The sequence below is a fragment of the Barbus barbus genome, assembly GCF_936440315.1.
Source record: "Barbus barbus genome assembly, chromosome: 6".
Lineage (NCBI taxonomy): Eukaryota > Metazoa > Chordata > Actinopteri > Cypriniformes > Cyprinidae > Barbus > Barbus barbus.
Genome location: NC_136734.1, coordinates 24,335,514 through 24,363,505, shown reverse-complemented (window position 1 = coordinate 24,363,505; position 27,992 = coordinate 24,335,514). Strand labels below are relative to the sequence as shown.

Below are 27,992 nucleotides of genomic sequence, written 5' to 3'. Positions count from 1 at the left end.
AAATGTTTTTAGGTCAATACTATGATTATTTAATAATACTTCTTAAAAAAAATCTTGTTTTAAAAGCATGAGGAAATCACATTAAAATGAACTTTTCAAATGAGGAAATCACATACACATTTTCCTTCGATTTTAGGTATTACTGACTTTGATTATCATTTACATTTCCATGTACACAAGAGATAATTTTTTGACATTGTATTTTGCAACGGATGACAGAAGATCAATTATGGCACGAGGAAATAATATTACATTGAAAACACAACTTAAGGCAAGTCATTTTCTACACAACATTTGACTCCTTTCCACTGTCCATTTATATAATATCCAGGATATTTCAGTAGTTAAGTGTTGTGCTTGTTTTGTTTTTTTTCAACAGCATGACAGTCATTAACAATATGCACAACATGTTAATTGTATTTTGGGATTTGATTACGGTTAATGTTTAAGCACATCCGTTTGCCTGTGGAGGATCTAAACAGTTAGAATTATCACAAATTCAATGCACATGTTTATGCTGCAATATTATGGAAACCAGTGATTGGTGTGGTATGAGGAAGTATAGAAAATGACCTCTGACTGTATTATAAAAGCATGCAGTGAATCCCCAGAAGGGCTGACCTATAACCTCAAGTCAATAAAACTACAACCAAATATAGACATACCATGCTGGCAATATTCAAATGAATATTAGTTCTGAAATTAGCTCTATGCATCTAAACAAATACAGCAGCAAGCACATTCATTAAATTTCATATGGCTATATAATATAATACCATCCATCTTACTGTGGAGCAACAGAAAGTTTTAAAAAGAGGAAAGGACTGTGTGATGTCAATAGTGAACATCCTTTAAGGGAACACTTCTGTTAATAATAACAAAAAAAATACTAAGTGCACTTATCAGGCAGATCACATGCTGGAGCTGTTCACCTTGTTTGGACATTGCTGGCCTCCATACAAATAATAAATGCAGCGAGAAAGACATTAGTCTCTAAAAAAATAATTTCTTCACATTGAAAGGTAGATGTCCAGCCATTATCGGTTTATTTACATGAGCTCAAAGAATGTACTCTCTAAAAAGCACATTACAAAAACATCTATTGTTAAGAAAACAAAATCAAAAATATTTAGTAAATTCACCAGAATATTTTTTGTGCAAATCAATCAAAATCATGCTATGAGGTATACTTACACTGCGATTCAGTGGATTATCATCCAAAACTCCCCCAACATCATCTAAAACATCCTCAAACATATATCATAAAATCCTCACCTCTCTAAAAATAAATTATATAAATCAATATAATATTGTAATGAGACCATGAACTTTGTGGATATGTTTGTGTGTTATTTCTGGTCTGAAACATAGAAAGAAAAAAGAGGGGACAGTGATATTACTGTGAGAAAAAAGAAAATTAGTGTAACCGGACATGTTTTCTAAGCCTATGCACTGTTTAAAAAATGACCACTGCTTCAATGTCTAAATGATTACATTTTTTTCCTCCCAATTCTGTCCTTTCCCAGAAAACACCTTCATCTCACCTGGAGTTAGATCTGTTCTCCAGGAGTTTTTGGTGGGCTTCACTGAGCTTGACAGCAGGAGTCGACTCTTGTTTTGAGGTTATAGCTAACGGATGATGTCTAGGTAATTAAGGTCAGTGTAGAGTGCATTGACTAGCAGGGTCAAAAGACGGTTGCTGTCACGCAGGGTGTGACCTGGGTACTTGATGAATTGAATGGCCTGGTTCACAGACACATGCAGCTCTGAATACTGCTTATTACTCGGCATTTGCTCCAGTACAGATAAAGCCTGAAAAAAGAGAGCATTCATTCAAGGTACAGCACGATTTACTAGAAATTAGTTTGTACAATAACAAATTATCATCAAATAGCTAAAACATATCCACATCAAACAATCTATTTTTTCAAAATTTCAATTCAATTTTTCAAAATCAACGTAGAAAAATTCTTAAAACAGAAAATTTGACCTGTTGGGCTTTAGCTGAGAGCTGCAGCTCTGTGCCTGGATGAAGACGCAGCTGATTCTCTGAGGGCACCTGGACCAGCAAAAACGCTGACATGCTGCGCGCCACAACCCGAAACCTGAATCACAGGAAGAACAGAAATTATGAGGCATGCCATTCACACAATTGACCTTTCATGTCCCATTCACTTCTGATCTGGACATCAAAACAAAACTGTTTTAGAAGTCTCTCCAACTTCTTCACCTGCTAGAAAGTGGGGATTTCCTCCCAAGGCCTATGGCTCCCAAGATGCCTGAGTTCAGTCTTTCCTCACTGAGCTGGGATAGACGGTTCTGGAATGCCATTAAGATGAGAATCAGAGTATCAAGTGCACAGGTGTCCTCTTGATCTACCTGGATATGCAGAAGCTCCAAGAATTTATGCCACCATAAAAACAGCTTTGCCTCATCAGCTGGACCACTGCAGGAAGAGATGACACACTCCCTTAGGCCACAAATACTCAGACAATAAGCACTAAAATAAAAGGTCCTTCACTACTTCCGGTCCGGGATTCTGTGTGTGTCCTTCAGCATTTATATATGTGATAAAGTGTAAGTTACCTAGGGAAGACCTGACTGATCCATGTGCTGAGCAGCACTAAGGTCTTCTTCTCATTCAGGAGGGTTTGCTCCAGGTTCAGCCTCTGGAGGATGTAGACGTACAGTGTGAGATAACTGGCCAGGTTCAAGCTTTCCTGAATGAAGTCCTCAACAGTCAGTTCAGGAACCTGAAGAGAGACAAGGATGGGCCCCCAACCAGAGTACTGATCAGGACATCCACCTGAAAGAAACACACAACATAGAGATTTATAAGATACTAAAACTCACTGTTCTCCATAATGGTTCCATGCAAATGTTTTGATTCAGCCCAGATGTTTGCTTTTATGGTCTTTACAATGTGATTAAGGAGAGGAATGATTCCTAAAGGCTAACGCAGACAGACTGTTTAAAATCTGTGACTAAGCCCAGAACAAGTATGAGCTATTATTACCATCAGTGAAGTAGGAGAGAATACAGGCCTCAGTGGTTCGTGTCATATGACGCACTGAGGCCAGGCATCTGCACGCAGCGGTTAGCAGGGGGAGAACCAAAGGACCCCGAGCTCGCTTTTCCACCCACGAGTGGAGTTTAGTCCCGAGTCCCTCTGCTGTAGATATGCCAGCTTCGTTCAGCAGAGTCAGCATCTCCGCAAACAGACTGCAGGTGGCCATGTGCCGCTGCTGGAGGTCTGTCTCTGAACGCGAGAATGAGATACATTAAGATCATACATTCATACAACCCTCCCCACTCTCCAAGAACTGTACTTATCCAGAGTGAGCAAAAGGGCTGGTAAAATCACTCTGGACCCCTCACATCCAGCACACTCCCTCTTTGAACTGTTACCGTCTGGTCGACGCTACAGAGCACTGAGCACCAGAACGACCAGACACAGGAACAGTTTCTTCCCTCAGGCAATCCATCTCATGAACACTTGACAATAAACGTGGAACACACAACTCTATTATTTATTCACCACATTTGCTTACTTTTTTATTTATCTAATTTTTTCATTTCAAATTTGTACATATCAGACCTGTACACACATAATTGCCTATATTATATATTGTGTTTTTGCTGTTTTGTACATTGCCTATTTGGATATTTGTATTATTCTTTATTATCTGTGTCTTGTCCTGTTGCTGTCTCTCTGTTGCACTGTGGAGCTTCTGTCACTAAAACAAATTCCTTGTATGTGTAAACATACTTGGCCAATAAAGATCATTCTGATTCTGATTTTAAGTGATTTGAAGTTTATTCAACATAATGAGAGATACTGTTACTGCTTGTTTTGTTTTGTGGTAAAGGGTTTGTTCACACAAAAATGAAATCCTCATGTCATTCCAAACCTATGGAGGGCCAAATTACTCAAAATTAAATAAATGTTGAAATATATAAATAAATCGTTAAATACATATTTAAATAATGAAATACATAAATGCAGAAATAAATATATAAATATTAATTCATTAATTCATTCATTTTAGTTATGTATTTATGTACTTATTTATTTATTCGTTCGTTCGTTTATTTGTTCATTAATTAATTTATTAATTTCCTTATTTATTTCCTCCCTCCACATTTCATTTTCAGGGTTACGGTTGTCGGCACGTCACTCAGTGTGAGGCGTCACCTTTCAAACTCAAATTCTTTGGTCTTTCTAATTTAGGTGCCTTTTTCTTGTTTTTCGCATCACAAGCTATGGCTGAGTATGGTACAGTCCAATAGGTAGCTGAATTTGTCCGCGCACTGCCAAAAAAAAAACTGACCAAAAAAGGTCTAGCAAAAATCCAGTTATTTATTTTTCATATGCAAAAGTGACAAAAGTGCAAAATGTATTAAAAACAGACCAGAGAGCAGACGTTTCAGCCCATGCTCTCTTCAGTGCTCACTGAAGCACTGAATGAGCAATGAGCACTGAAGAAAGCATGGGCTGAAACGTCTGCTCTCTGACAAATTCAGCTACCTATTGGACTAAAAACTTTCTTCTTTTTGTTCTATGCACCTGAGAACCTTTATTTTGTTTGTTCTGAGCGCACACAATTCCTGCTTTATGAGTATGGTACAGTAAAAGATCTGTTGTTGACTCTTGCAGATGAAGTTGTCAATCAAAAAGTGTGTTTGACAAAGCGGCGCTGCTCAGACCGATCAGTGTTTGACATCAGAGTACCTCGAGAGCGTTTTGAAAGCATAAGGAACCATTGATGTCATACACCGATCGGTCTGCACACGCAAACAAAGCAAAACCTACATATTTTAGGCAATATAGAAATCCTGGCCAGGACACGTCCGAGGCAAATGGCAGGTATAATCACCCTAAAGAGGGGCACACGTCGCATCGCAACAGAGTATGCTGGCCATATCATACGTCTAAGCACATGGCACACATTGTTCAGAGGAGAACGCTGAAAAATACGACAGAATTGATGATACCGGTCTGTATTTACAGTACACAAGCCACGGTTCAGCTGCGCGCGACAATGCTGCCAGTATTAAAGCACAAGAAGAAGGTGCCTAAATTAGAAAGTCCAAAGAAATCACGTTTGAAAGGAACCGTAACCCTGAAAATGAAATGTGGAGGGAGGAAATAAATAAATGAATAAATAAACAAATGAAGAGATGAATGAATACATAAATAAAGAAATGAACGAATAAATAAAGAAATGAATAAATGAATTGATTTCTGCATTTATTTATGTATTTAATTATGTCATTATGTTTATAATAATTGATTTATATATTTATTTCATTACGTATTCAACGATTTATTTATGTATTTAATCATTTCATTATGTATTTAACGATTTATTTATATTATTTAATTATTTAATTTTGAGTAATTTGGCCCTCCATACAAACCTGTCGTTCGGAAAACAAATTGATATATTTGATGAAATCAAAGAGCTTTATGACCCTGCATAGACAGCAACGCAACTGATATGTTCAAGGCCCAGAAACTTAAAGGACATCATTAAAATTGTCCACGTGACATCAGTGGTTCAACCTTTAGTGGTACTATTGTGAACGCATGTTGAAAACTGACACTGAAGAGAACAAATTGTTGAATAAAGTCATTATTTTTATTTTCTTTGCACACAAAATATTCTTGCACCTTCATCAAATTAAGGTTGAACCACTGATGTCACATGGACTATTTTAACAATGTCCTTACTACCTTTCTGGGCCTCCACCGTGGTAAATGCCTTGCTGTCTATGGAGGGTCAGAAAGCTCTTGGATTTCATCAATAATATCTTAATTTGTGTATTGAAGATGAACAAAGGTTTTATAGGTTTGGAACGACAAGAGGGTGAGTAATTAATGACAGAATTTTCATTTTTGTGTGAACTATCCCTTTAAGATGTTACTAATACTATTAGTTTTACATTATTACTATTAAGGACCTCTTTCAAAAACATTAGAAAATCTTGATTGAACAAATGAATGAATGAACGAATGAATGAATACTATTACAAATTACATTTGTATTTGGTTTGAAAACCAATTAAAATCAGATTCAGGTGGAGAATGGATAGTAAATAGACAGGTTTCTCACCTGTTCCTGCATTTAATTCAGAAATTACTGCACAATCTGCTCTATGCACATATATATGCTGGAAAAAAAAAAATTTAGCATTCCCTAACATATCAAGGCAAGTTCATCGGAATAGTCAAGGATGTAAATCAGTGGTATTTCAAATGCTTTTGGGAATAGATGCATATGTACAATCATATATTAATGTGCCACAGTGTCTGTATCTGTATCTTAACTAATTTCTTTTTCTTTCTCCACTCTTGGCATTGTGCTGATGCCTTTGTCATCACTACTGCAACCAATATACTGGGTACTAACTGAACAAGCTAATATGACTTGTCACATTCTAAATGACAATACAAAGAGTCAATCCGTAAGACTGTGTGCAGTGTGAACATAGCCTAAGTGCTACTGAAGCAAACAACTGCTTTCATTCTTATAAAATCCAGAGGTAAGCAGAACTAAAAATTAACATTATGCAATAATCTTGAAGGGCCTGCTGAGGGACGTGACAGGAAAATGAATATGAAAGAGAAATGAAACATTCTCCTCACCGGGAGGGTTGAAAATGACAATGTACTCCAGTAATTTCTCCATTTCTGTCTCCAGTGATGCCAGACTGATGTTGCCATTTTGATCCAGAGAAGTCAGGAACTGCACCATTAAGTGAAGGAAGGCTTGGCCTTTTAAAGTCATGTCCTAACAGTCACAAATCACACAACAGATACAAATCACAATGCTGTAAAAATGTAGTTTACAGTAATTTACAGTATTTGACAACAGTGTGTCATCTAACCTTGTGATGTAACATTTGTGTGGTCGTCCCAAATCCAGCAGCCATTCTAAGCAATTTGATGACATGTTGTGAAGATGTATCAAGACTGAGAACAAGGGATGCTGGGTAATGTGTGCTGACATAGCGTGTAACATTTTGATAAGAAGAAAAATCTATTAGGTGCCAAGGCAGAGAAGCTGATTGGTCCAGGAGACTGAGAACAGAAGACTCCTGTAGAAGTAAATCATGGTAAATTAACCTCTAATAGGCCTTTGAAGACGGTAAGGGTAAACAGGTGACCACTCACAGGTTTGCTGAGATCCTCTTTGGCCAAAAACACCATCAGATAGAGGACAGAGACCACCATGGTCTGAGCTGAGGGGCTCAGCTGGGGGCTGAGAGAGTCACTCAGTACACTGACCCAGTTCACCTCACACAGCAGCTCTCCCATAAACAGAAAACAACTCTTTGGACTTCCCCTCTCCACCTGAGCAGCACAAAATTCCATCAATTTACTGACAACCATCTATTAAAGTATCAGTATTTTCTTATAGTTACTACAAGTAAAACAGAGGGATTAAAACCTGTCATCTTCAAATTATTTGTCAGACTACCTTGGAAGTGATTAAATGTAAGTATGCATGGCAACCGTTCAAAAGATCGGTGTAAATGTTTACTAAAGGATGCATTACATTGAACAAAAGTGACAGCAAACTTGTTACAAAATGTCTATTTCAAATAAATGCTGATCTTTTGAGCTTTCTATTCATCAAAGAATCCTAAAAAAATCTTGTGGTTTCCACAAACAAATATTAATCAGTACAACTGTTTTCAACATTAATAATAATATAAGGTATGTATGTTTTTTGAGCACCAAATCAGCATATTGGAATGATTTCTAAAAGATCATGTGACACTGAAGCCTGAAGTAATGGCTGCAGAGTATTCAGTTTTGCCATCACAGAAATAGGTTGCATTTTAAACTGTAATAAAATAGAAAACATAAATTTTACTGTCCCCAAATGTCTGGATGGTGGTGTATATAGGTCTAGATGGACATTCTAGAGATTCTCAACCAAATGCAGGTAATATAAGTGATTCAGGATTTCTGTAAATCTCTCACATTGAAAAACTGGTTCATTAGTGTCTGATCTGGATGCAGGTCCTTCCATGGCAAACGGCTGTACTCAGTGTGGTAGGTGTACAGTAGGTACTCTGGCATCTTGGGAGAGGTGCAGGTCTCACAGTAATGCATGAGATGAAACCACAGAGCTCCTCTTTGTCCTGGCAACAAGCGATCTGCCCCAAAATGTATGGATTCAAAATTACATACTGATCAAACGGATTTTCAACTGAATATGTATTTCAACAGCTGAAAAAATGGTTGAATGAATCATGACATTTGTGTGTTGTCCTGTTCTCAAAGGATGTTTACCTTTGAATTTCTCATGCATAGTCTCCATCAAGCGTGCATATAAGCTCACTAAGCTCGCTGCTGCTGCGGCATCTGATTCAAGCCATGGAGAACAGCGAGGATGACTGTGGCATACACAAGAGAGATGTTACTCATCACTTCTGTAATCAGTGCTATAACAACCGAACTGCTGAGCCACATCAAAGCATACCTAGTGTCGTCAGTGTCAAGGACCAGAATCCACGGTTCAAACAGTTTGGCCATTTTTGCATGTAGGCTCTCAAGAGCTACATAAAGGAGAATTTAACATTAATTAATTTAATTACATAAATAGTTGTTATGCAGACACTACTGTTCTTTTGAACACTACTGTTCAAAAGTTTGGAGTCTTTAAGATTTTTTTTTATTGTTTTCAAATAAGTCTCTTATGCTCACAAAGACTGTATTTATTTGATCAAAAATACAGTAAAACAGTAATATTGTTTTAAAATTATTTCTATTTGAATACAATTTAAAATTTAATTTATTGCTTTGATAGTAAAGTGATTGTGGAAAATGTGACGCCAATCTTACTGACGCCAAACTTTTGTCTGGACTATAAGTATTTGGTTGCTACACATAACAGAAAAATAAAATTTTGTACCTTTGACCAGTCTTGGACTTCCTACTCTTTCTTTGCTGCAACTATTTAGCTCCAGATCAATGATGTAGGTAATCAAGTCTTCCCAAAACATCTTGACTTCCTCAATGTACGGCCCCCATTTTGAGAGGAGACCAAAGCTCCTGAAGTCCCCGTTAGACAGACGGAGCTTCAGGAAGTATTTTGAGAGCCATTCAATTGTTTCATCCACCTAGAAAAACAAACTACAATTTTAATTCTCTGGCTCCATTTGAAGTATTTAACACTAATTTGAGCAAGTCAAATATATAAAGAGTGTTTTGCCTTACCTGCTGAGGGGAGAGCAGGATGGAGCGGGTTTTGTTTGTCTTTATCTTGGGATGAGGAGAACAGCCCAGCACTCTTACTGATGTTCTCCAACAGTCTGGACTGAGAAGCTGCTTAGAAGAGCCTGCAAGAAAGTCAACATATTACATTTTCTGAGCACAAATAGCTTTTCGAAAATAATTTCCACGTACATTTTCACTTATAACAAACCATTAATATGTAGTTTTTGGAATTTACATTTAATCTTTATAAATTATGATTACAAATGTCATGCTAAACTACTAGATCAGGGCAAAAGAATGTTTAGACACATGAAATGAGTCTAAACATGGAGTCTAGAAACATGACTATATGACAAAAATCTATAGATAATCAAACCTACAAAAGTGGATCTGGACTAATTTAGACACTATACTTCATAAATATAATTTAGCAGGCATTAGACATATCTAATATATAATATCTTTTTAAAAACAAAGACTGTTTTGCAAGTAAATAAAAAAAAATTACCATTATTCTGAGGTGATTACACATGGAACCAATCAAATATGAAAGAAAAAAAAAACACAATGGATGAGACTAGGTCAGAGAGAAGGAAAGACATACTCTGCATGAGCAGACGAAGGAAGTCACTGTAGTGGTCTGGAAATTGGTGAAGCAGCAGTTCTGTCCAATGCTTGCAGAAGATGTTGAAGGGCATGAGGACTTCTGGCTCAGGTTCCAGGCCACAGGTGCACAGAGCCTGATGGATTATTTCCATCAATCGGCTACGCTCAGAGAACTGAGGCTGCGTCACCGACAGCCACTGAGTCAAGTCAAACTAGAAACAGAGCAGATTGTTCAATATAATTTTTTTAAAAGTTGCAAACATGAGCTACACATTCAAAAGCAAAAAGTAGAGCAATCAAAGTCTCAGAGGGCCATGTGAAGGATCCAGCGTGAGGTGGTTGGAGAGTGCAGATTGTCTTGTACATTTAAATTAGACTGTTTTTGTTCCCTTTTTTTATAAACTTCTCTGAGGGTTTTGATATGACAATATGCTAAAAAGATATGACAGCACTGCTTTACATAATTATGAACAAATAAGTGAAGTCTTTTCCTCATGGAATAAAAAAAACCTCTAGAATCATTTTGCTAATTCTTTTTAACCCATAATGCTTTCCATTTCAACCTGTATGATAAACATTTATAGCATTATTCAATGAAGGCGAATTACTTTTGTGAGGAGCATGAATATGACATCACCACTGTCTATGTGGAGGGTGTTGACCACTTCCTCATACAGAGAGACCAGCTCTGCAGGTGAGGCGTTTGGGGTGAAGTAGGGTGAGAGAAGGTTACAGAGGTGTCTGTTGAGCAGAATGGTCTTCAGCATTTGTTTACATTCTGACCGGACATCCCGGATGAAGACCTACAGGCAAAGATACACTTTATATAATTTTAACAGTTAAGACTTGAGAGTTGTAAATATAAAACCACAGACCTTTTAAAAAGTTTACTTCATGTTAAAAAAAAGTAAATTTAAATGAAAACAAATTTGAGAAAACATCATTACATTTTGAAATTAGTGCTGACAATGAAAACAATACCTGACCAAGGATCTCTATACAGGATGTGAAAAATTGGCGGGTGGGTGGATGTCTCTGTGTATCCTCACACACAAACGACACTATCTGATAGAAAGCAGTGATGCCAACCTTCAGTATGCCAGGGGAAGGATTTAGTTTGTAAGCATTAACCAAGGCCCTAAACAAGAAAACATGATGTTTAAATTTAGTGATATAGAAAGTGTAGAAATGGATTTGAATGTGTACTGACGTGATGAAGTTCTCTGTGTGCACGGCCGCCTCAGCCAGACTTTGAGGAGGAGCTTTGATTCCATCAGCCTGTAGCTGTTTAACATCACTCTTCAGACATTGGATCTGATTCTGCACTGGATCCAGTTTGTGCATTCTTGAGTACTGCATCACACAATGAGGGAGAAAGAAAGGGAGCTCAGGAAAATGTAGGATTTTCTGAGGGGTTGCCAAAATTGTTTATATTATTAATGCGGTCATGAACTGAGAAATCAAAATTCCCTTGATCTTTTGATGTATAAGAGGTCATTGTTCTATATAAACAAGTTTAAGAACTAAAAACGTTCTTGTTAGTCTAAAAGCAGCTTATATTAAAGCCAGTCTGCCAAAAAGACAGCTTGTGGAATGTGCCACTTTATGATGTAATAGTGTGGCTAAACTCCACGTCCGCAGAAGATGATCAACACCTGCTTCTACATCACTGCCTGTTTAGCCTCGCCCACAAAATTCATGCACGTAGTAGGTAAATGACAAGAGCAGCAACCACAGGTCCACACAGAAACCAAATTGTAAACTGTATTGGATGAACTTAATTTTTATTGAAGTGCCAGATTGCGTCACTAAAGAACTTGGTCCTTTGTTCACTTCATTTTACTGTGGATTTGTTTACAAAAAAGGCACAATTCGACGCAGGATTTTCAGAAAGATTGAAGCTAAAAGACAATGCTATGCCGAATATATTGTATCTGACAGTATTGTCGCACCACACAAGTTTAACTATTTTCATTGCTCAATCACTATTACTTTGTCTGTTATTACAGATTGTTTGATACGTGCTGCGTATTTATGCGTTTTTAACCTAAAACATAACAGTGTCCAACTGTGAAGGACGTAGGCTGTCAAACATACACAACTGTCATCCAATCATAGCAGTTAATTTCAATTAAATAATGATACAGCATTTTGGACACTGACACCTAGTAATCCACACTACTACTTATTATACAAAAAATATGCAAACATTTCAGTCACCAATACCATTGTATACATGTGCTAATTGCAGTCGGTCATGATTAATGTATTGCACAAGTGTCTACTAATAGGATGGTTATCATGATGAAGTGAGTAGTATTCAGAATGTCATGTGATCACATTCACAACATTGTGACCCATGTACAATAAAACAATTTTTATTAGGGTCCTGAATATGTCTGAAGTCTCATCTCATGCAAGTGTATACCTAGCACAGAGCAGAAGGATCGAAATGGCAGCTATTCACCTTTACAGTTACATGTGCGGGACCCTGGCAGGGCTGTCCGCCTTTGCCACGGCATTCTAACTGCATTGAGAGTTGGTCTTCTCGGTTTATGTAGAGCTGCGGCAACACCTCCAGCAGTTCACTGTCTAGAGCGACCTGCTGTGTTTCCCGGACCGTTGCCAACCTGAGAAGAGGACAGTCGTTATTTACAACATAATTTAGCGCATACGGAGTTGCAAGTACAGCACTACAGCTTATCACAAAGTAATTTGAGAGGCACCGGTTATTAATCACGGCACTGAAGACTTCCTTAACATGCATTTATGGGCTGTAAGTGAGTTTTGACAACAGTTTATCAATCAGTACATGCTTACTACAAATCTTACTTGGCTTGATGCTGGAGCTTAGCAAGGTCTTCCTGAATTAAGGCAGTGGAGATTTTCTTGTCAGACAGACTCTCAGTGGGAATATCAGGCACTGGAGCCTTCATAGGCACAAGTAACGGTGCCCCCTGGGGAGCAATATCACTCATCTGCTTTCTCAGATGAGTGAGAATACGCTCCCTTGCTGTAAATAAATAGATCAGGAATATTATTTAGTGTAAAAAGTAAAATCTGCTGTACAGCAAACTGACAATCGCTTAAGTTCTAAATATCTAACATCCAAAAAGACACCTAAACATCTTTTTTATATAAAATTATAATACATGTACATGCTCAAAAGCTTTTTTTTTTTTTTTTACATAAATGCAGTCTCTGATTTAGAAAGTTATGCAAGCATTCAATAAATGTGCCTGAAGCAAACAACTGTAACATTCCTAAAGAGTAATCCTGTTTTCAAATTTTGACTGTTATAAATACGAGAATCCAGACATCAGAGTATGATTATCAGTGGAAAGTGGGCTCAGTACCAGCCAGAGGACTGATGAAGTCAGTGAAGATGGAGCTGGTGTTCTGGGAGAGTGCAGGTTCACTCTTGACCTTTGACCACAGACTGAGCACTTCCTGCAGCTCATGCTGGACTCGCTCAATGTCCACATGCTCCATCCACACCTCCTAAAGATGAAGTGACACACAGACATGGCATCAGTTCATATCTGATAATGTTTTGTGTCAAAGACATCTTCAGTATCATCTGAAGAAAAAATTAAATAAATGACCATAATTATAAACAAAGGCTCATCTATATACATGACTTTGATTAGAAAATGTTTTGATGCATTTTTCCATACATTGCTAAGGGTTTAATGCAAATGACAAATGTAACTCTTCTAGCTCTCATATCTGATTACATACAGTATGTTAAATTTTAACAACTTTCTCCACCATATCTGTTGAAGTTATGAAAAATGTGGAAGAATATTTTCCAAATGTAAGCATGTGTATAATATATGTTTATATGTCAGTAATACTACTGTTTAAAAATTCAAATGTTTGAGTCAGTATTTGGGTCAGTATTTAAAAAAAAGAAATTAATACTTATATTTAGTATGAATGCATTAAATTTAAAATAAAGACATCTTCATCGTTACAAAATATTTCCATTTCAAAATTCTTTTGAGGTTTCTATTCCGGAAAAAAATTGACCACGTTTCCACAAAAACATTAAGCAACTGTTTGCATCAATGATAATAATAAAAATGTTGAGCACCAAATCAGTAATCAGTATAGTATCTTACTATAGATTTATATTTAAATGAAGTATACTTGAATGAAGGATCATGTGACACTGAACACTCAAGTAGTGGTTGCAAAACATTCAGCTTTGCCATTACCGGAATAAACTACATTCAATTATTACAGTTTTTAAATTATAATAATACTTTACAATACTACTGCTTTTACTATATTTTTTATCAAATGCAGCCTTGGTGAGGATATGAAACTACTTTCAAAAACATTAAAAAAATCTTACCAACCCCAAACTTTTTTAAAGTACAGATCTGTTTTCATTCAAAACAATCTACTAAATCTTTGATGGCTCAGAACTCTTAAATATAAAAAGAATGCACTGCACTCTGCTGGAGTCAAACAAACCCTCACCTGCTGGCGCTGCATGATTTTGGCTAGGCGATGGGTGTCATACTGCTTTGGCAAAGAAGGCACGTAAATTTCTTGCTTCTGAAGGTTTTCATCATCCAACCACAAAGCAAACACAGTGAAGAGCCTGAACAACAAGAGTTAGACATTTAAAAAATGTATTTTCTGTACAAACAATATGGCTGAATGATAAGCCTTCTATTTACAAATTAAATGTAACCAAAAATGGTCGCACTTCATTTTGTGTTGAACTTGAGTGTAATACAAATTAAGAACACACAAGTACCAAGTAAGTTTCTTTCAGATGCTTAATACTCAATTGTACGCAATAGTAAATATAAAAATGGATGCTGAGACAACAAACTCTGAACATTACCGGACGAGCTCAGTGTGCAGCTCAGGAGAGGTCATGTACTGGATAATGGGCGTCCCTGGGGTGAGCAGACCATCACTGGATTCACGGCTTGAGCAGGGCACTTTCAGAGCCTTACTAGCAGCGTGGTGGAAGTCAGACACTTCAACAAGCCGCTGTCTGAGGCTTTTTAACAAGGATAGATGGGCCGCACTATGGAAGTAACGCCTTCCAATACAACCTTTCACCTCCAGCCTGATGGTGTAAAATAATTTAAAAAAGGGTTCAGAAACACACATAATCAAACAACCCACAGTACCACACATGCAGTTCACAAATCAAAAATATTATACTTTACGTAATATACAAGGCAAAATAAACATTAATTTGGTCATTACTCCAAAATTACCCTTGAGTGGGTCATCAGGACCCTGAAACACAGCATTATCCAAAAAATAAACACACAAATTAATAACAGACATAAAATACAGAGTTGAGCTGGAATTATTTCATTTTTTAAAGGAAAGGGATTGTGGAGTTAAAGTATTTCAGTCATGTAATAAAAACTGATATTGTGCAGATACAAAAGTAGTAATATACTGACAAACACAAGACATGAAATGCTTCTGACATTATGTTCAACACATATCAGAGAACAGAACATAGAAGTTGTGTAAGGCAAAGAGATGGAACATCAGTCTTGTGAGTCATCAGTTCTGCTACATAAAGCTTAGAGTAAAATCTGGTGAAACATGAAATGAGTGAAATCATCAATAAGAAAGGAGTACAAAACGGGAAATGAGGAGGAGGGAGAAAAAAAAAAGAAGGAAAGAGGGACAGGGTGAACATTTTCACTTGAATATAGAATGTACAACATGTACTTTGAATCCAGCATGCATTATGTAGCAACTGCATATTAGTGAAGTGAAATAGCATGATAATATACACTACATTGACAAAAGTATTGGGTTATCCCCTTCTAATGAACATGTTTGACTACTTTGGTAATTTCAAAAGTACAAATCTTAATGTTTAAGCATATAATGATATTCTAGGGAGTTGTGTGCTTCTAATTTTATAGAAACAGTTTAGACAAAACCTTCTTCTATTCTTACATGACTCTGTGTAGGGCACAGTTCAAAAAGACATGATTCAGTCAGTGTGGAAGAACTTGACTGGTCTGCAGAAAGCCAAGTCCTGATCCCAGCTGAACACCTCTGGTGTGACTTTAAATGCAGCCCTTGAGCAAAAACTCATCACCAAACACCAATGACTTGTATAGACACTATAAGGACAAAAGTGTTGGGACACCCTCTTCTTTAGAACAGAAAAAGGCACTAACAAAACTGTGGCAACAAAGATGGAAACATAATTCATATATTTAAAAATTGTATTTCCATCGTGTCTAAAATGATAGACAATAATATGTACAAGTCATTGGTGACGAGTTTTTGGCTCAAGGTCTGCATATAAAGTCACACCAGAGGTGTTCAGCTGGGATCAGGACTTGGCTTTCTGCAGACCAGTCAAGTTCTTCCACACTGACTGAATCATGTCTTCTTGAACCGTGCCTTATACACAGAGGCACTGTCATGTTAGAATAGAAGAAGGTTCTGTCCAAACTATTGCTATAAAATTAGAAGCACACAACTCCCGAGAATATCATTATATGCTTAAACATTAAGATTTGTACTCATAGAAATTACTAAAGTAGTCAAACGTGTTCATTAGAAGGGGGTGACCAAATACCTTTGGCAATATAGTGTATCTAAAAAGTTTGTAAATCTTCATTTTAAGAAGCCAGATACTAAAAATCACAATAACAAGCCAAATAAAGACAGATTGCTTTTGTTTAACGCACCCAAACTCTGGTCCAGGTTGACGGAGATAAAGTTGGAAAAATTTCTGCCACACCAAAGGCAGGAGTGGATGATCTGCAGGGGTAGCTAAAGCTTGTTGAGCCCAGCGATAAATCATCAGTCTCTGTAGGGACGGGACGACCTGAAGCTTAAGGCGCACCTGGGCTTTCTGACAAACCAGAAAAAAAATGAACGACCAATTGACAAATTGTTTTTTTATTTTCTTTCCATGATGTATATGTTTCATGATTAAAGGATAAATTTTTTTTTTTTTAAATCTTTGAAATGACTTAATTAAAAATATCACCAATAAGACAAAATACATAGCCTCTAAGGGAACATGGGACATAAGTTGGGAGGAAAAAGTTAGTTCATTTGCTCGCAAAAAGTTTTGCATCGCCCCAAGAAACTTTGCATTCAAAAAAAAACGAAAAAAAAAAAACCTCCTCACATCTCATGTTTATTTCATCACCATGTCTCCTTAGGGGCTTTGTAACAAAAAGACTGATGTATCAGGTAGATGAGTTTTACTCTAAAGAACCAGCCACAAAGTGAAAAATCTAGACAGTCTAAAACAATTTTAACATTCCCTGATAATTTCAGGTGTGCTCAAAAGGATCTCATCCATGTGGCTGCACATGATAATTGTACTGGAGTATGAGAAGAATTAAAGTTTACCTTCAGAGCCTGATCTGGTGTGTAAGCAGGGTTCGAGAGGAGCTCATGCTCCACACAGCGTTGCAGTTGAGAGTCTTCCTCGAACATTGTCTCCATGTTGAGGACTAACCAAGCAAACCACACCTTAAGACAAAATAAAAACACGGAGAGGGATATCGTGACTAAAACTAATCAGATCTAGATGAGCTGTTTAAGCAATAGCCCGCACATACCTCTCCTGTGAGAGAATTGCCCTCAATGAAGGATGGAGTGATATTTCCTGCCACTATCCAGCCCATAAGAGATGACAGCAAACCTTTGTCTCCATGGTAACCTAAAGCACTCTAAAAGGCAAATCCAAAAACACATAAAATAAAAAGTAGTTCTAAGTTTTCCAAGTAGTTTGCTTTAAGCCATTTGTTAAAAATAACAAATCCAGGAGTAGAAAACCTTATGTTGTTGGTAGAGAAGTTTCTGGAGACATTCCTCTTGTTGGTGAAGAAATGCAGCGCGGCACAGGTGGTCCAGAAGGTAGAGAACAGCTTTGTCTCGATGCCAGAGGTTCTGTTCTGTCAAAACCTGAACCCAGAATTCAAGAACAGCTACTGCACCAATGCGCCCAGGCCTGGAGCTCTCCAGAATATGAGCCTGAAGGACAGGAATAATAATTCAGGTTTTAGTTGAAAGGTTTTGTATTTAAATTGTAATTACTTTTTATGTATACAAAAGTATGAAGTATTTTTTTTTTCAGCAAGGATACAATAAATTGATCAAAAGTAGACATTTATGATGTTACAAAAGATTTTTATTTCAAACAAATGCTGTTCTTTTAAACTTTCTATTAAAAATTCTGAAAATGTCAAGTCAGCATATTAGACTGATTTCTAAAGGAACGTGAAATGGAAGACTGCTGTAATGGCTGCTGATAATTCAGCTTTACCACAACAGAAATACATTTCATTTTAAAATATATTCAAATGGATAACAGTTTTTTTTTCAGTTATGATAATTTATTACTGTTTTCACAGCATTTTTGATAAAATAAATGCAGCCTGGGTGAGCATAGGAGACTCTCTAAAAATTCTCTAAAATAAACTTTTTTAATGGGTACGTTGTATTGGATAATAAAGAAAAAGAGCACCAAGTGCCCAGTATATATGGAAAATCCTTTAATACATTTCAAAATCCCACCTGGATCACACTGTTAAGGAGTTTGATGTTCTCACATGTAGAGGTGCCAATCAGATGCTGGGCCACCTTCTGTGTAACCTGCTGGGTCACACCCTGAGTCCCACTATCCAGCTGCAAGAAGAGCTGGATACAGCTCAGAAACCTGATTAACATTTAGAGAAAAGCATTAGAATTGCTTACATACCTACAACTATATATTAATTCATTATTTATGCTGTAAAAAAAAAAACATTTCAAGGATGATGTAATGTCTAACAGAAAGTGATAAATATATGGCAATGTAAACATAAATGTTCTTAACTGTTCATTTTTGAGCAGGTAGAACTGGCAGTGGTAGACCAGAGGAAGAATGTTTTCCAGTATATGCACTACAGCTTTGAGATGACGGGACTGAACCAGAGTCTTCAGCAGAGATATTCCGTCACTGCAGAACTTCTCCAAACTGTCAAATGCAAAACATTGAAAATTAATTCATGTTACTAGATTTGGATTTTCATCCTGCTTGGAACATTACTGTTGATGAATCAGCCAGTCTATGGTCAGTACACTTTATCTATTAGAATCAAAAGAGTATATTCCTTCCAAACCTGTGGCCAATGGTGGTCATGTCAATAGCCAGAAAACACCCGATGGGGATGCCCGCTTTGACTGCTTTGAACACTGGATGCATGGTGGGAGAGTCTGTGATCTCAGGCACACTGGGGGCGCTGGAGGAGGGAAGAGGGCACCACGTATTCTGAGGACTTATTTCATTGACATGGAGCTTTAGCCTAAGAAGCAGATCCCAGGCCCACTGGTTAAAGGAGGATTCTGGTGTCTGGCCGAACCGCACCACGTTAGCCAGGTAAGACACCTGCAGAGAGTTATCATGCAGAAAATGTGAGCTGATAACAGTTCAAATAGCACTAGGAAGAAAATGTTTATTCGGAAACTTGTTAACTATTAAGAAGCTGATCAAACTTTAGGCTATTATTTCTGTTGATGAATGGGGGTGAACCACTGCAAACATTTTATAAAGATTAATATAGTCTGTATTAGCTTCATTATGCATTTATCCCCCCCCCAACACACACACACACACAAAACAAAGCTTTTTCAATGCTGATGACAATCAATGTTAATTAAGAGCCTTATTTCACTATGTGAACATACCTGTTTGATCCCTTCTGAGAGGATTCCACCATATGGTTTGTCTGTGAGATATTTTTGATATGCCTCTATTACCAAAAGTGCGACTTCACTATGCAAAGATGCTGGTAAAATAAAGCAACCATTCTGTTGGTGTGAGAGAGAGAGTTATACTTCTTATATACAACACTTTAAAAAGGTAATTTAATAGTCAGATTAACCACACAAGGAATTAGTTTGTATCGGGCCTATCAACGACTCATCAGAGAATCTCATCACGATTTAGCATAAAAGTACAATATCCATGGACACATCTGTTAGATAATAAATCAGTGCATATCTTTCCATATTTATGACTGAGACTCACAGGCTGAAATCCCCAGTTGAGGCCTTCTAGTATGATGCAGGCTAATTTGTTCTCCACAGCAGTGAGACTGAAGTTTAACAGCCAATCTCGGATCAACCCCACCTCAGCTCGAGCTGGCGTCCACAAGTGCAGGGGCAACTCCTTGAAAAGGTACAGTGACACCTGGAGAGATAATTATAATTAGGGTAAATAACAGAATGTCTCAGTATTTGGTGAGAAAACCCCCAGATCACTCAAAGAAATTTTTGTGGCAGATGAGCAAACCATTAATAATAATAATAATACATTTTATTTAGTGGCGCCTTTCAGGACACCCAAGGACACCTTACAACAGAAACACAAGCAATAAATCACCAATTCATAAAATAAAAAATAAATAAATAAATAAAAACAGAAAGGATTACAGTGAATAAGCAGATTTAAAGAGGTAAGTTTTGAGTTAAAACAGACAATACCAAAAAGTGGCTTTAGAAGTCAATATATTGTGCGTTTTATTTCCCTATCATTGAAAATAAGCCTATTACCGGCTCAAAGTTCGTAGAAGTCTTACCTACAATTAAATGTTTGCATCTCATGACATGACTGACACAATTTTAAAAATGTATCCAGAGACCCTGCATTACATTCCGCTTCATCTACAACAGCAGTACTGAACGCATATTTAATGTTGCTTGCTTAATTGCTGTTCTTCGTCAATCTCTGCTCAGTTCCCATGTCTTTGGCGAACTGATGGATGCTGTAGTTCACTCACCATGCCCACTGTCTCTATGGTCTCTCTCAGTCTCTTCAACAGCACAGAGATGATGTGAGGGTGGGCAGTCGCTATAGCTGCAAGTAACTCCCGCCCAACTTTAGAAAAGATTTCACGGGTGGTGATACTAACATAGGACACCTTAAAGGAAAGAGTAATCAAACATTTATTGCACGTAAATCGTTTGGACGATGTTATGATTAGATGATGGATTCATCATAAAGGTCTTCAGTAAAAGTTCAGAAAAAAAGTTGAGTCACCTCGTAAATCTCTAGCACTATGTTCCTGACAAATTCAGGGTCTACGTCGGTACGTCTGGGCTGGGCCATATGTGCAAACGTTGTCAGCAGGCAGATTCCATCTGAGCTGTTTATCTCTGACAGCCAGCACTGAAACTTTTCCTGATGACTTGGTTCTGGACATACATAAAGTCAGAAAGGTTGAGAACCCGCGCTCTAAACTATTATTTTTGTGTTCACCAGCATCAGATGTGCTTAGTGTCTCACCTCTGAGCCCCTGGATACAGTCCTCAGCACTCAGGCTACAGCTTAGCTTCTCCAGACTGTCCATCTCGGCACACTGCATAATGTAGAAGATCTTCCACAGCATGGAGCTGGATAACGTGCCATACGGCATCTCAGACATGAACAGCCATATACCCAGTCTGTGAATCAATAAAGGGTTAGTTAAAAAGACAACCGCTTCAGAAAGAGATGTGTATAGTAAAGTAAATCTTTTATTGACAGCAACCATAGAGAGGAGACAGAAAAAAATATGGCAAGCGAGGGGCAATGGGATCAGGGTACAATGTAGGCCAGATGTGAACATACTTCTCCCTTGTAGGCACCAAAGCTTAATGTCTGGAGCATGTTTACTAATAGGTTAAGCCCCAGCTCTGGAATTACTCTATACCTCTTGGCCTTGAGCACATGAAGCACTGCTCTCAGGAAGAGATGGTCAAACTCCACCTGCAGCTTCTCTGTTGAAAATGACTGTTCCTGCATTGTAGACCTGCTCACACCTGTCAGGCTGTTGTACTGCGCCCAGTGGTCACCAACATAACAGAGCGTCATCCTAGAATAAGGAGAGAAAAAAAACCCTCAAAGGTCTAAATTACTGTTCAGTTAAATATGACTGAAAACCTACCAAATAGCTTCTAATAATGTAAGAAAAAATACATTCATAATAACATCTGTGATTTGTCAGGATTACTTAAGATGGGTATTTTATAGTATGAAAAAGACTTAAATTAATAAGCTTAATAAGCTTACAAACCTGATCATGTAACCAATTCTCTTTACAAATTGGCGATAACGTGCTCTGTTGTAAGTCTGCAAGCCGACAGCAAGCAGTTCGACCAGTGAAGAAGCAAATGCAAATATCTTCATCATCTTTTGACTGGTGGTGGCTTGAGGCTGATAGTCGCCTATTGGCAAGAGTGACATTTAACAGGACAATTAGAAACAGTATAAAATGTCAACTTTAATATACAAATAACTGTTCTAAGGATTTCTAAGTCTTAGGGGAAATGGCTTTTTAAGCTATTTTCCATTTAGGATGCCCATTCCCTTTCTTACATTGACAGTACATTTTTCAGTATTTCGTCATTTGCATTCTATTGAAAATGTCACACGACGGTTAGTAAATGATGACAGAACTTGCCTTTCTGGGTGAACTATCCCTTTAATAACAGGTGAAAACTATACAATCTACTGACCAGTAAATAAGGAGAACCAGATGTACACTGAACATTGCATGGCTGTCTAAGCTCATTTATGGGGGCATAATAACAGTCTCACCTTTAGAGCAGATACCCAGTAAGTGTTTGAAGAGCTCATCAAAGGGAAACTGAGAGAACAGAGAAACCAGATCATCTTCAGACAGCAGCATCCAGCTTGTTTCTGGGTCTTCATCCTGAGAAAGTTCACAAGAGTGTTACATTAGGCATTCACATGGGAGTATAGTGTACAGTCATAACAACCACAACAAAGGTTTTGTCGGTGGCTGCATAAGAGACAAAATATTGACACTTTTGGTCTGCTGACAGAAGTCATAAGTCAAAACAGTTAAAGCAATAATATAACTGCATAATATCCCTACACTGAAATCTGAAGCCATTCATGCTTCTGTTTTTTATTTTCTTAATTTAATTCGAATTAGCATAACAATTTGAGTTCAGACAATCTCTTATAAAGCACTGACACAGGGGCTGAGCAGAAATGTCAGTTTCATGATGAACCCTCACCTCCTCTCCACCCTCATCCACTAGAGTCCAGTTACCAGATACAGGCCCTGTAAGACTGTTGCCCATCGCGTCACTGGGCTTCATATGTGCCAGGAAGTCTGGACGGTGCCTGCATGTCACACACACAACTCCATATTGAATGAAAGCCAAAATGTCATTGTCTCCAGTTTGTGCTTTTCAAGTTAGACTTAATTGTGATAATATAAACAATAATACAGATAATAATAAAGGACAAAATTCAATGAATCATAAGCTCAGTTTCCAGTAAAGCTAATCTTTACCTTGCTGGAGACATGAGGATAGCCAGGGCCTGCATGAAATGATACATTCCAGATGGATTATCCAATACTTTAATCTATGGAAGGGAAGCAGATTCAATGACTATTATAAGACAAGCAGATATTTGAGATTTCTTTAAACATATATTGTTAACACTTTATAATAATTGCACGCTATGAATAATTAGGAAAGCATTAGTAACTAGTCAGTTCATCCTTTATAAAGCATTGTCCCAACATTAATAGTCATTAGTAAGCAGTTTATAAATACAGCTTGATTGATAAGCATATCTATTACAAAGGAGATGGCATATGTGTTAATAAAGCATTTATTAACACAGTGAGCAACTATTATCATGTGTCTAAATAATAATGTATAATGTATAATCTATAAATGTACATTTAAATAGTTTATTAATCATTTACTTACACTTTCTAAATGATCTTATGAACCACTGACAGCTCCTAAATAACTGGTTTGTAAATAACGTAATTTAGAAATGATAAATGAATCATAAATAATTATGAAAATACAGTTATTAAACATTATATATATGCTCAAGAACAAAACATTTATAGCTGTATTTATAAACTGCTTACTAATGCTTATTAATGTTGGAACAATGCTGTATAAATGATGAATTTACTATTTACTAATGCTTAACTAATGATTCATAGTGTGCAGTTATTATAAAGTGTTACCCATATATTTTTAAATTTCCCTGTTAACATTTACTATTGTTTCAGCTCATTTGAGTCACATATCAAGGCTCTGCTTCAGTACCTGTAGGAATGGCACAGCCCATTTCCCCACACCTGCCGGGCAGCACAGTAGGTGATTTAGGATGAACAGATGATCTCTTGTAGAACAGACCTGATGCAGCACAGACACCTGGATGGAGAAAAGCAGATCTTTTAAACTAGCTCCTTTTATCTCTATAGTAATGTAAGGGTATTAATATTACAAACTTAGCTTGCACTAAATATATGAAAGAACATCAGAATAAAATATTTACAATAATTCCAAGCTATTTACAGCTACTGCACTGTTGTTCAAAAGTATTTTTATTTTTTATGTTTTTGAAAGTCTCTTACGCTTAACTAAGGCTGTTTACTTATTTGATCAAAAATACAGTATACAAACATTACTACTGTGAAATATAAAATGTTAAAATAGCTGTTTTCTATTTTATATATAAGATAATTCAAAAATATTTTCTAATATTGTTATCTCATGTTATCTTTAAAATTGCAATTTCTCCATTCGTTAGCTGGTTATTGGGGGTCTTTACCAGCCTCTGAAGCCACAGATGTATATCAGCCTGAAACTGAGAATCATCAAGGACTCGTCGGGTGAAGATGAACAGCACACTGATGCTCTCCTTCAGCGGTTGCAGAGAAGAGGGCTGAGACTTTGGACTCGCTGAGAATTTCAATACAAAACAAACCGCACAAAAATCAATAGACAGCATGCCATTCAAAATTACACAACACAATTACTTTTAGCAGCAATCCTATCCATTTTCAATGACCACACTCAAATGTTATCAGTTTTGGTCCAGTCTTTGGTTAAAAGTGTCTTGAATACACAAACACAGAACAAGCAAAATCCAATGAGTATTGAATTTTTTTGCTTCATTATTTATTCATTTAATTTGCCTCAAATTCATTTAATTTGCCTCAAATAATGTTTGGTGTTTTTTCAGGCCAAACAACCAGTGTAATATATGACAGTATTTCTGAAAGTCATTGTACTCATTAGCAACAGTGTAAACTAACCAATTATTTATGTTTTACGTACAGTCTAGACTTATCAGTGTGAACTTGCCTGTGCTTGTATCTTGCACAGCCACACTCTTGGTGGTGGGGTTACAGCTGAGCAAACGGTAGAGATAAGACTCCACTTGTAGACGGGACAGGATGGAGGTATATGAGTACAGGGCCACTGTCTGATGGAGAATTTCTGCTTTCGCAGAAAACAGATGCTTCAGCTCAGCTAATGCAGCCTCGTTCATTGTCACCTGCTGGTAGCAGTGGTAGCCAAACACCTTGGTCTGGTCCGCACATACACCCTGTAAAGCAAACAGGTGTGTTTGTGATGAATAAAATAGACCAATGCAATGCATTTTTATGGTAAAGGCATGGTGTGACTAAAACAAACAGCTGGGACATACTATAAAAAAAGGACATACTATAAATCTTTATTAGACTAGAGATCACACTACTAAAATTCAGCAAAAAATAATAATAATTCAGCTTATCAGGGTTGTGCATCATTCACAAGTTCTTGAAATTTTATTAAATGAGAATTAAGGTAGCAAACAGGATGCAGAATCACAAATCAAATTTGAACTCAAGTAGAATTAAAATAAATTGATATTCAAAGAAATTCATATTGATTTAACTACTGAAGAAAGGCAAAGAACCAAAGCTTTTTTTGGACATATTTAAAAAACAATTTTAAAAGATGTCTTGACATTTCAGTTTATAGACTTTAATAGAACAATAGATAGAACGATAGATAGATAGAACGATAGATAGAACGATAGAACGATAGATAGAACGATAGAACGATAGATAGATAGAACGATAGATAGAACGATAGATAGAACGATAGATAGAACGATAGATAGATAGATAGAACGATAGATAGAACGATAGAACGATAGAACGATAGATAGATAGATAGATAGATAGATAGATAGATAGATAGATAGATAGATAGATAGATAGATAGATAGATAGATAGATAGATAGATAGATAGATAGATAGATAGATAGATAGATAAAAGCACGGGTAAAAAGCACAACAGAGAGTGCAGAGAAACTGATAAAAAAAGAGAGAGATACACAGGTATGACAAACCTGCAATGAAAGTCTTTCATCCTTGAAGCTCCACAAGCGATTCTGCACATTTTTGCAGTCTGAATTAGCAGCCTGCAGTTCGGTCTGGGCCTGTGTCAGTTGCTTACGGCACCTCCAGTAGCTCAGCAGCAGCTCGTACAGCTCATGTCCTTCTTGGTGGACCAGACTCTGGAACTCCGCTTCATGAATCTCCACGTTTTCCAACCAGGAACCGGGTTCCCATGTACGTAGCTGCTCGCTAGTAAAGGGCTTCACAGATTGGCAGGTCCTGGGCAGCTCTGGGTAAAGTCTCTCCCTGGGTCTCTCCACGTCAGCGACCTCCACAGGGAGCAAGCTGGGAGGGGAGGACTCCTGGTTAGCCAGAGGAAGAACAGCTGGAGCTACTTGTCCCTCAGAAGCCACTGTCATACATGAAGCAACTAACAGTCCATAGGTGACAGAGTACGAGTCCTCTGAAAGCTGAGGCTCTGAGCAGGAAGCAGGGATAGATGGATATATGGAAGGGACACTAAATGGCTCAAGTTTAGCACTAAGAAGTTTGGGATCACTTTGACAGGACTGAACGGGTGCCAAAGTTTGGTCCACCCGAGGTGCCGTGTCTTGTGATGGCGTATTATGCTCTCTCTCTTCATTGCAAGATGGTTTCTTTACTATTTCAGTCCTATCTGACAAGAGAACTTGGTCTTGATCCTTTTCAGCTTTATCATTATGGTCTAGTGAGGTCTGGGTGGCAGGTGGTTTCAGATCAGGAGCTGGAGGCTCATGAGAAAGGCTAAGGGGGACATCAGTGAACTCAGAATCTGGCGTTGGCTCATTAACTGCTGTTGAAGGTCCTGAAGGCTGTCTAACATTCTCTGTCTGTCTCTCCTTTTTGACCTGTTAATGAATCACTTTATTAAGGATTATGAGAAATTTGCATCTTTAATGAAAACAAAGTCTAAACTCTCAAAAATTAACGTGTAAAAGAAGTATAAGGTTGAGTTTTACCTGTGGCTTCCCACTGGACTTTGACTTTTTGGTTCTCACAGCCTCCATCTCTACATAGGTATCCACATTATTGTAATAAAATTACTCCATTTCTCTAGATCCACACAGAACCCGGCAATGCACAAGTCATGAAGCTTTAAAGGATAGATGCCATTTAATGGGACAGTTTCTGCTGTGAAACACAAAATGAGATGCTTTGCAGAATAACAATTACTTTTCACATTCATATGGAAAGAAGATGCAATGAAAATGAAAGGTAACTGAGACTTTCATTGCTCAACATTCAACAACATCCCTTTTTGTGTTTTGCTTGAGAAAGAATATAATATGGGTTTGTAACAATTTTCTATGGCACTACAATCACCTAAGACAGACAGACAGACAGATAGACAGATAGACAGATAGATAGATAGATAGATAGATGTGTCTTTGGTGTTTAACTCAAAAAAGCCACATGGCTTTGTAACAACATGGGGATAAATAAATTATCACATAAAACACTAACATTCATATGGCAACAGAAAACAAAACCAAAAAAGTCAAACAAATTCTAGAGGTAAGCATAGATATATATACATATACATATCTATGGAGGTAAGAGCTATCAACATGTAAACAACTGAAGTCTGCTGACAGCAACAAAACATTGAAGAGCCCGAACAGTAGTTCATACCCAGCTGTTTTAACTCTCCTTCTATTCTTAACAGTGAATAAGTTATTATTTCCACGAAGGAAGCTGCTATTTCTAGTAAAAAGTAAACCGACATAGCTACATCATAAGATCAACCCACATAACCTCTGCTAACATTGGTGATTCGCTCTCCAAAATACAACAAAATCATTTCAGAATCATCCCGCGTGAAAGGAAGATTAGTATAACTCACCTAAATGATATTACGTAATATTAGTCTTTTAAACAGCAGCTGTCAGTCAGACAAAGCTTTAGCGGAGCTGTCAGTTCTTGAGGGTTTGTTTTGTTCCTGGACGCT

General features: G+C 37.3%; 1 protein-coding gene across 1 annotated transcript; it reads right to left on the bottom strand.

Annotated features, from left to right (window-relative positions):
- Nucleotides 1-11: 11 nt before the first annotated feature.
- Nucleotides 12-27,987, bottom strand: LOC306870872 (ectopic P granules protein 5 homolog). Its single transcript, XM_079418343.1, has 45 exons — nt 27,888-27,987; nt 27,004-27,175; nt 26,017-26,892; nt 24,976-25,223; nt 24,444-24,570; nt 23,936-24,043; nt 23,155-23,228; nt 22,874-22,982; nt 22,428-22,542; nt 21,904-22,054; nt 21,541-21,702; nt 21,135-21,292; nt 20,889-21,043; nt 20,629-20,769; nt 19,878-20,039; nt 19,535-19,657; nt 18,970-19,235; nt 18,684-18,824; nt 18,383-18,524; nt 17,642-17,839; nt 17,425-17,535; nt 17,213-17,335; nt 16,537-16,703; nt 14,700-14,930; nt 14,327-14,450; nt 13,195-13,339; nt 12,671-12,851; nt 12,306-12,468; nt 11,049-11,191; nt 10,820-10,976; nt 10,447-10,641; nt 9,837-10,050; nt 9,233-9,354; nt 8,928-9,135; nt 8,496-8,571; nt 8,306-8,409; nt 7,994-8,169; nt 7,178-7,357; nt 6,892-7,101; nt 6,650-6,794; nt 3,017-3,259; nt 2,587-2,806; nt 2,231-2,446; nt 1,991-2,105; nt 12-1,812 (listed from the first exon to the last, which is right to left on the bottom strand). Exons 2-45 carry the CDS (start codon nt 27,049-27,051, stop codon nt 1,630-1,632), a joined length of 7,656 nt encoding a protein of 2,551 aa, XP_079274469.1. The 5' UTR covers nt 27,052-27,175; nt 27,888-27,987; the 3' UTR covers nt 12-1,629.
- Between the last annotated feature and the right edge of the window lie 5 nt (nt 27,988-27,992).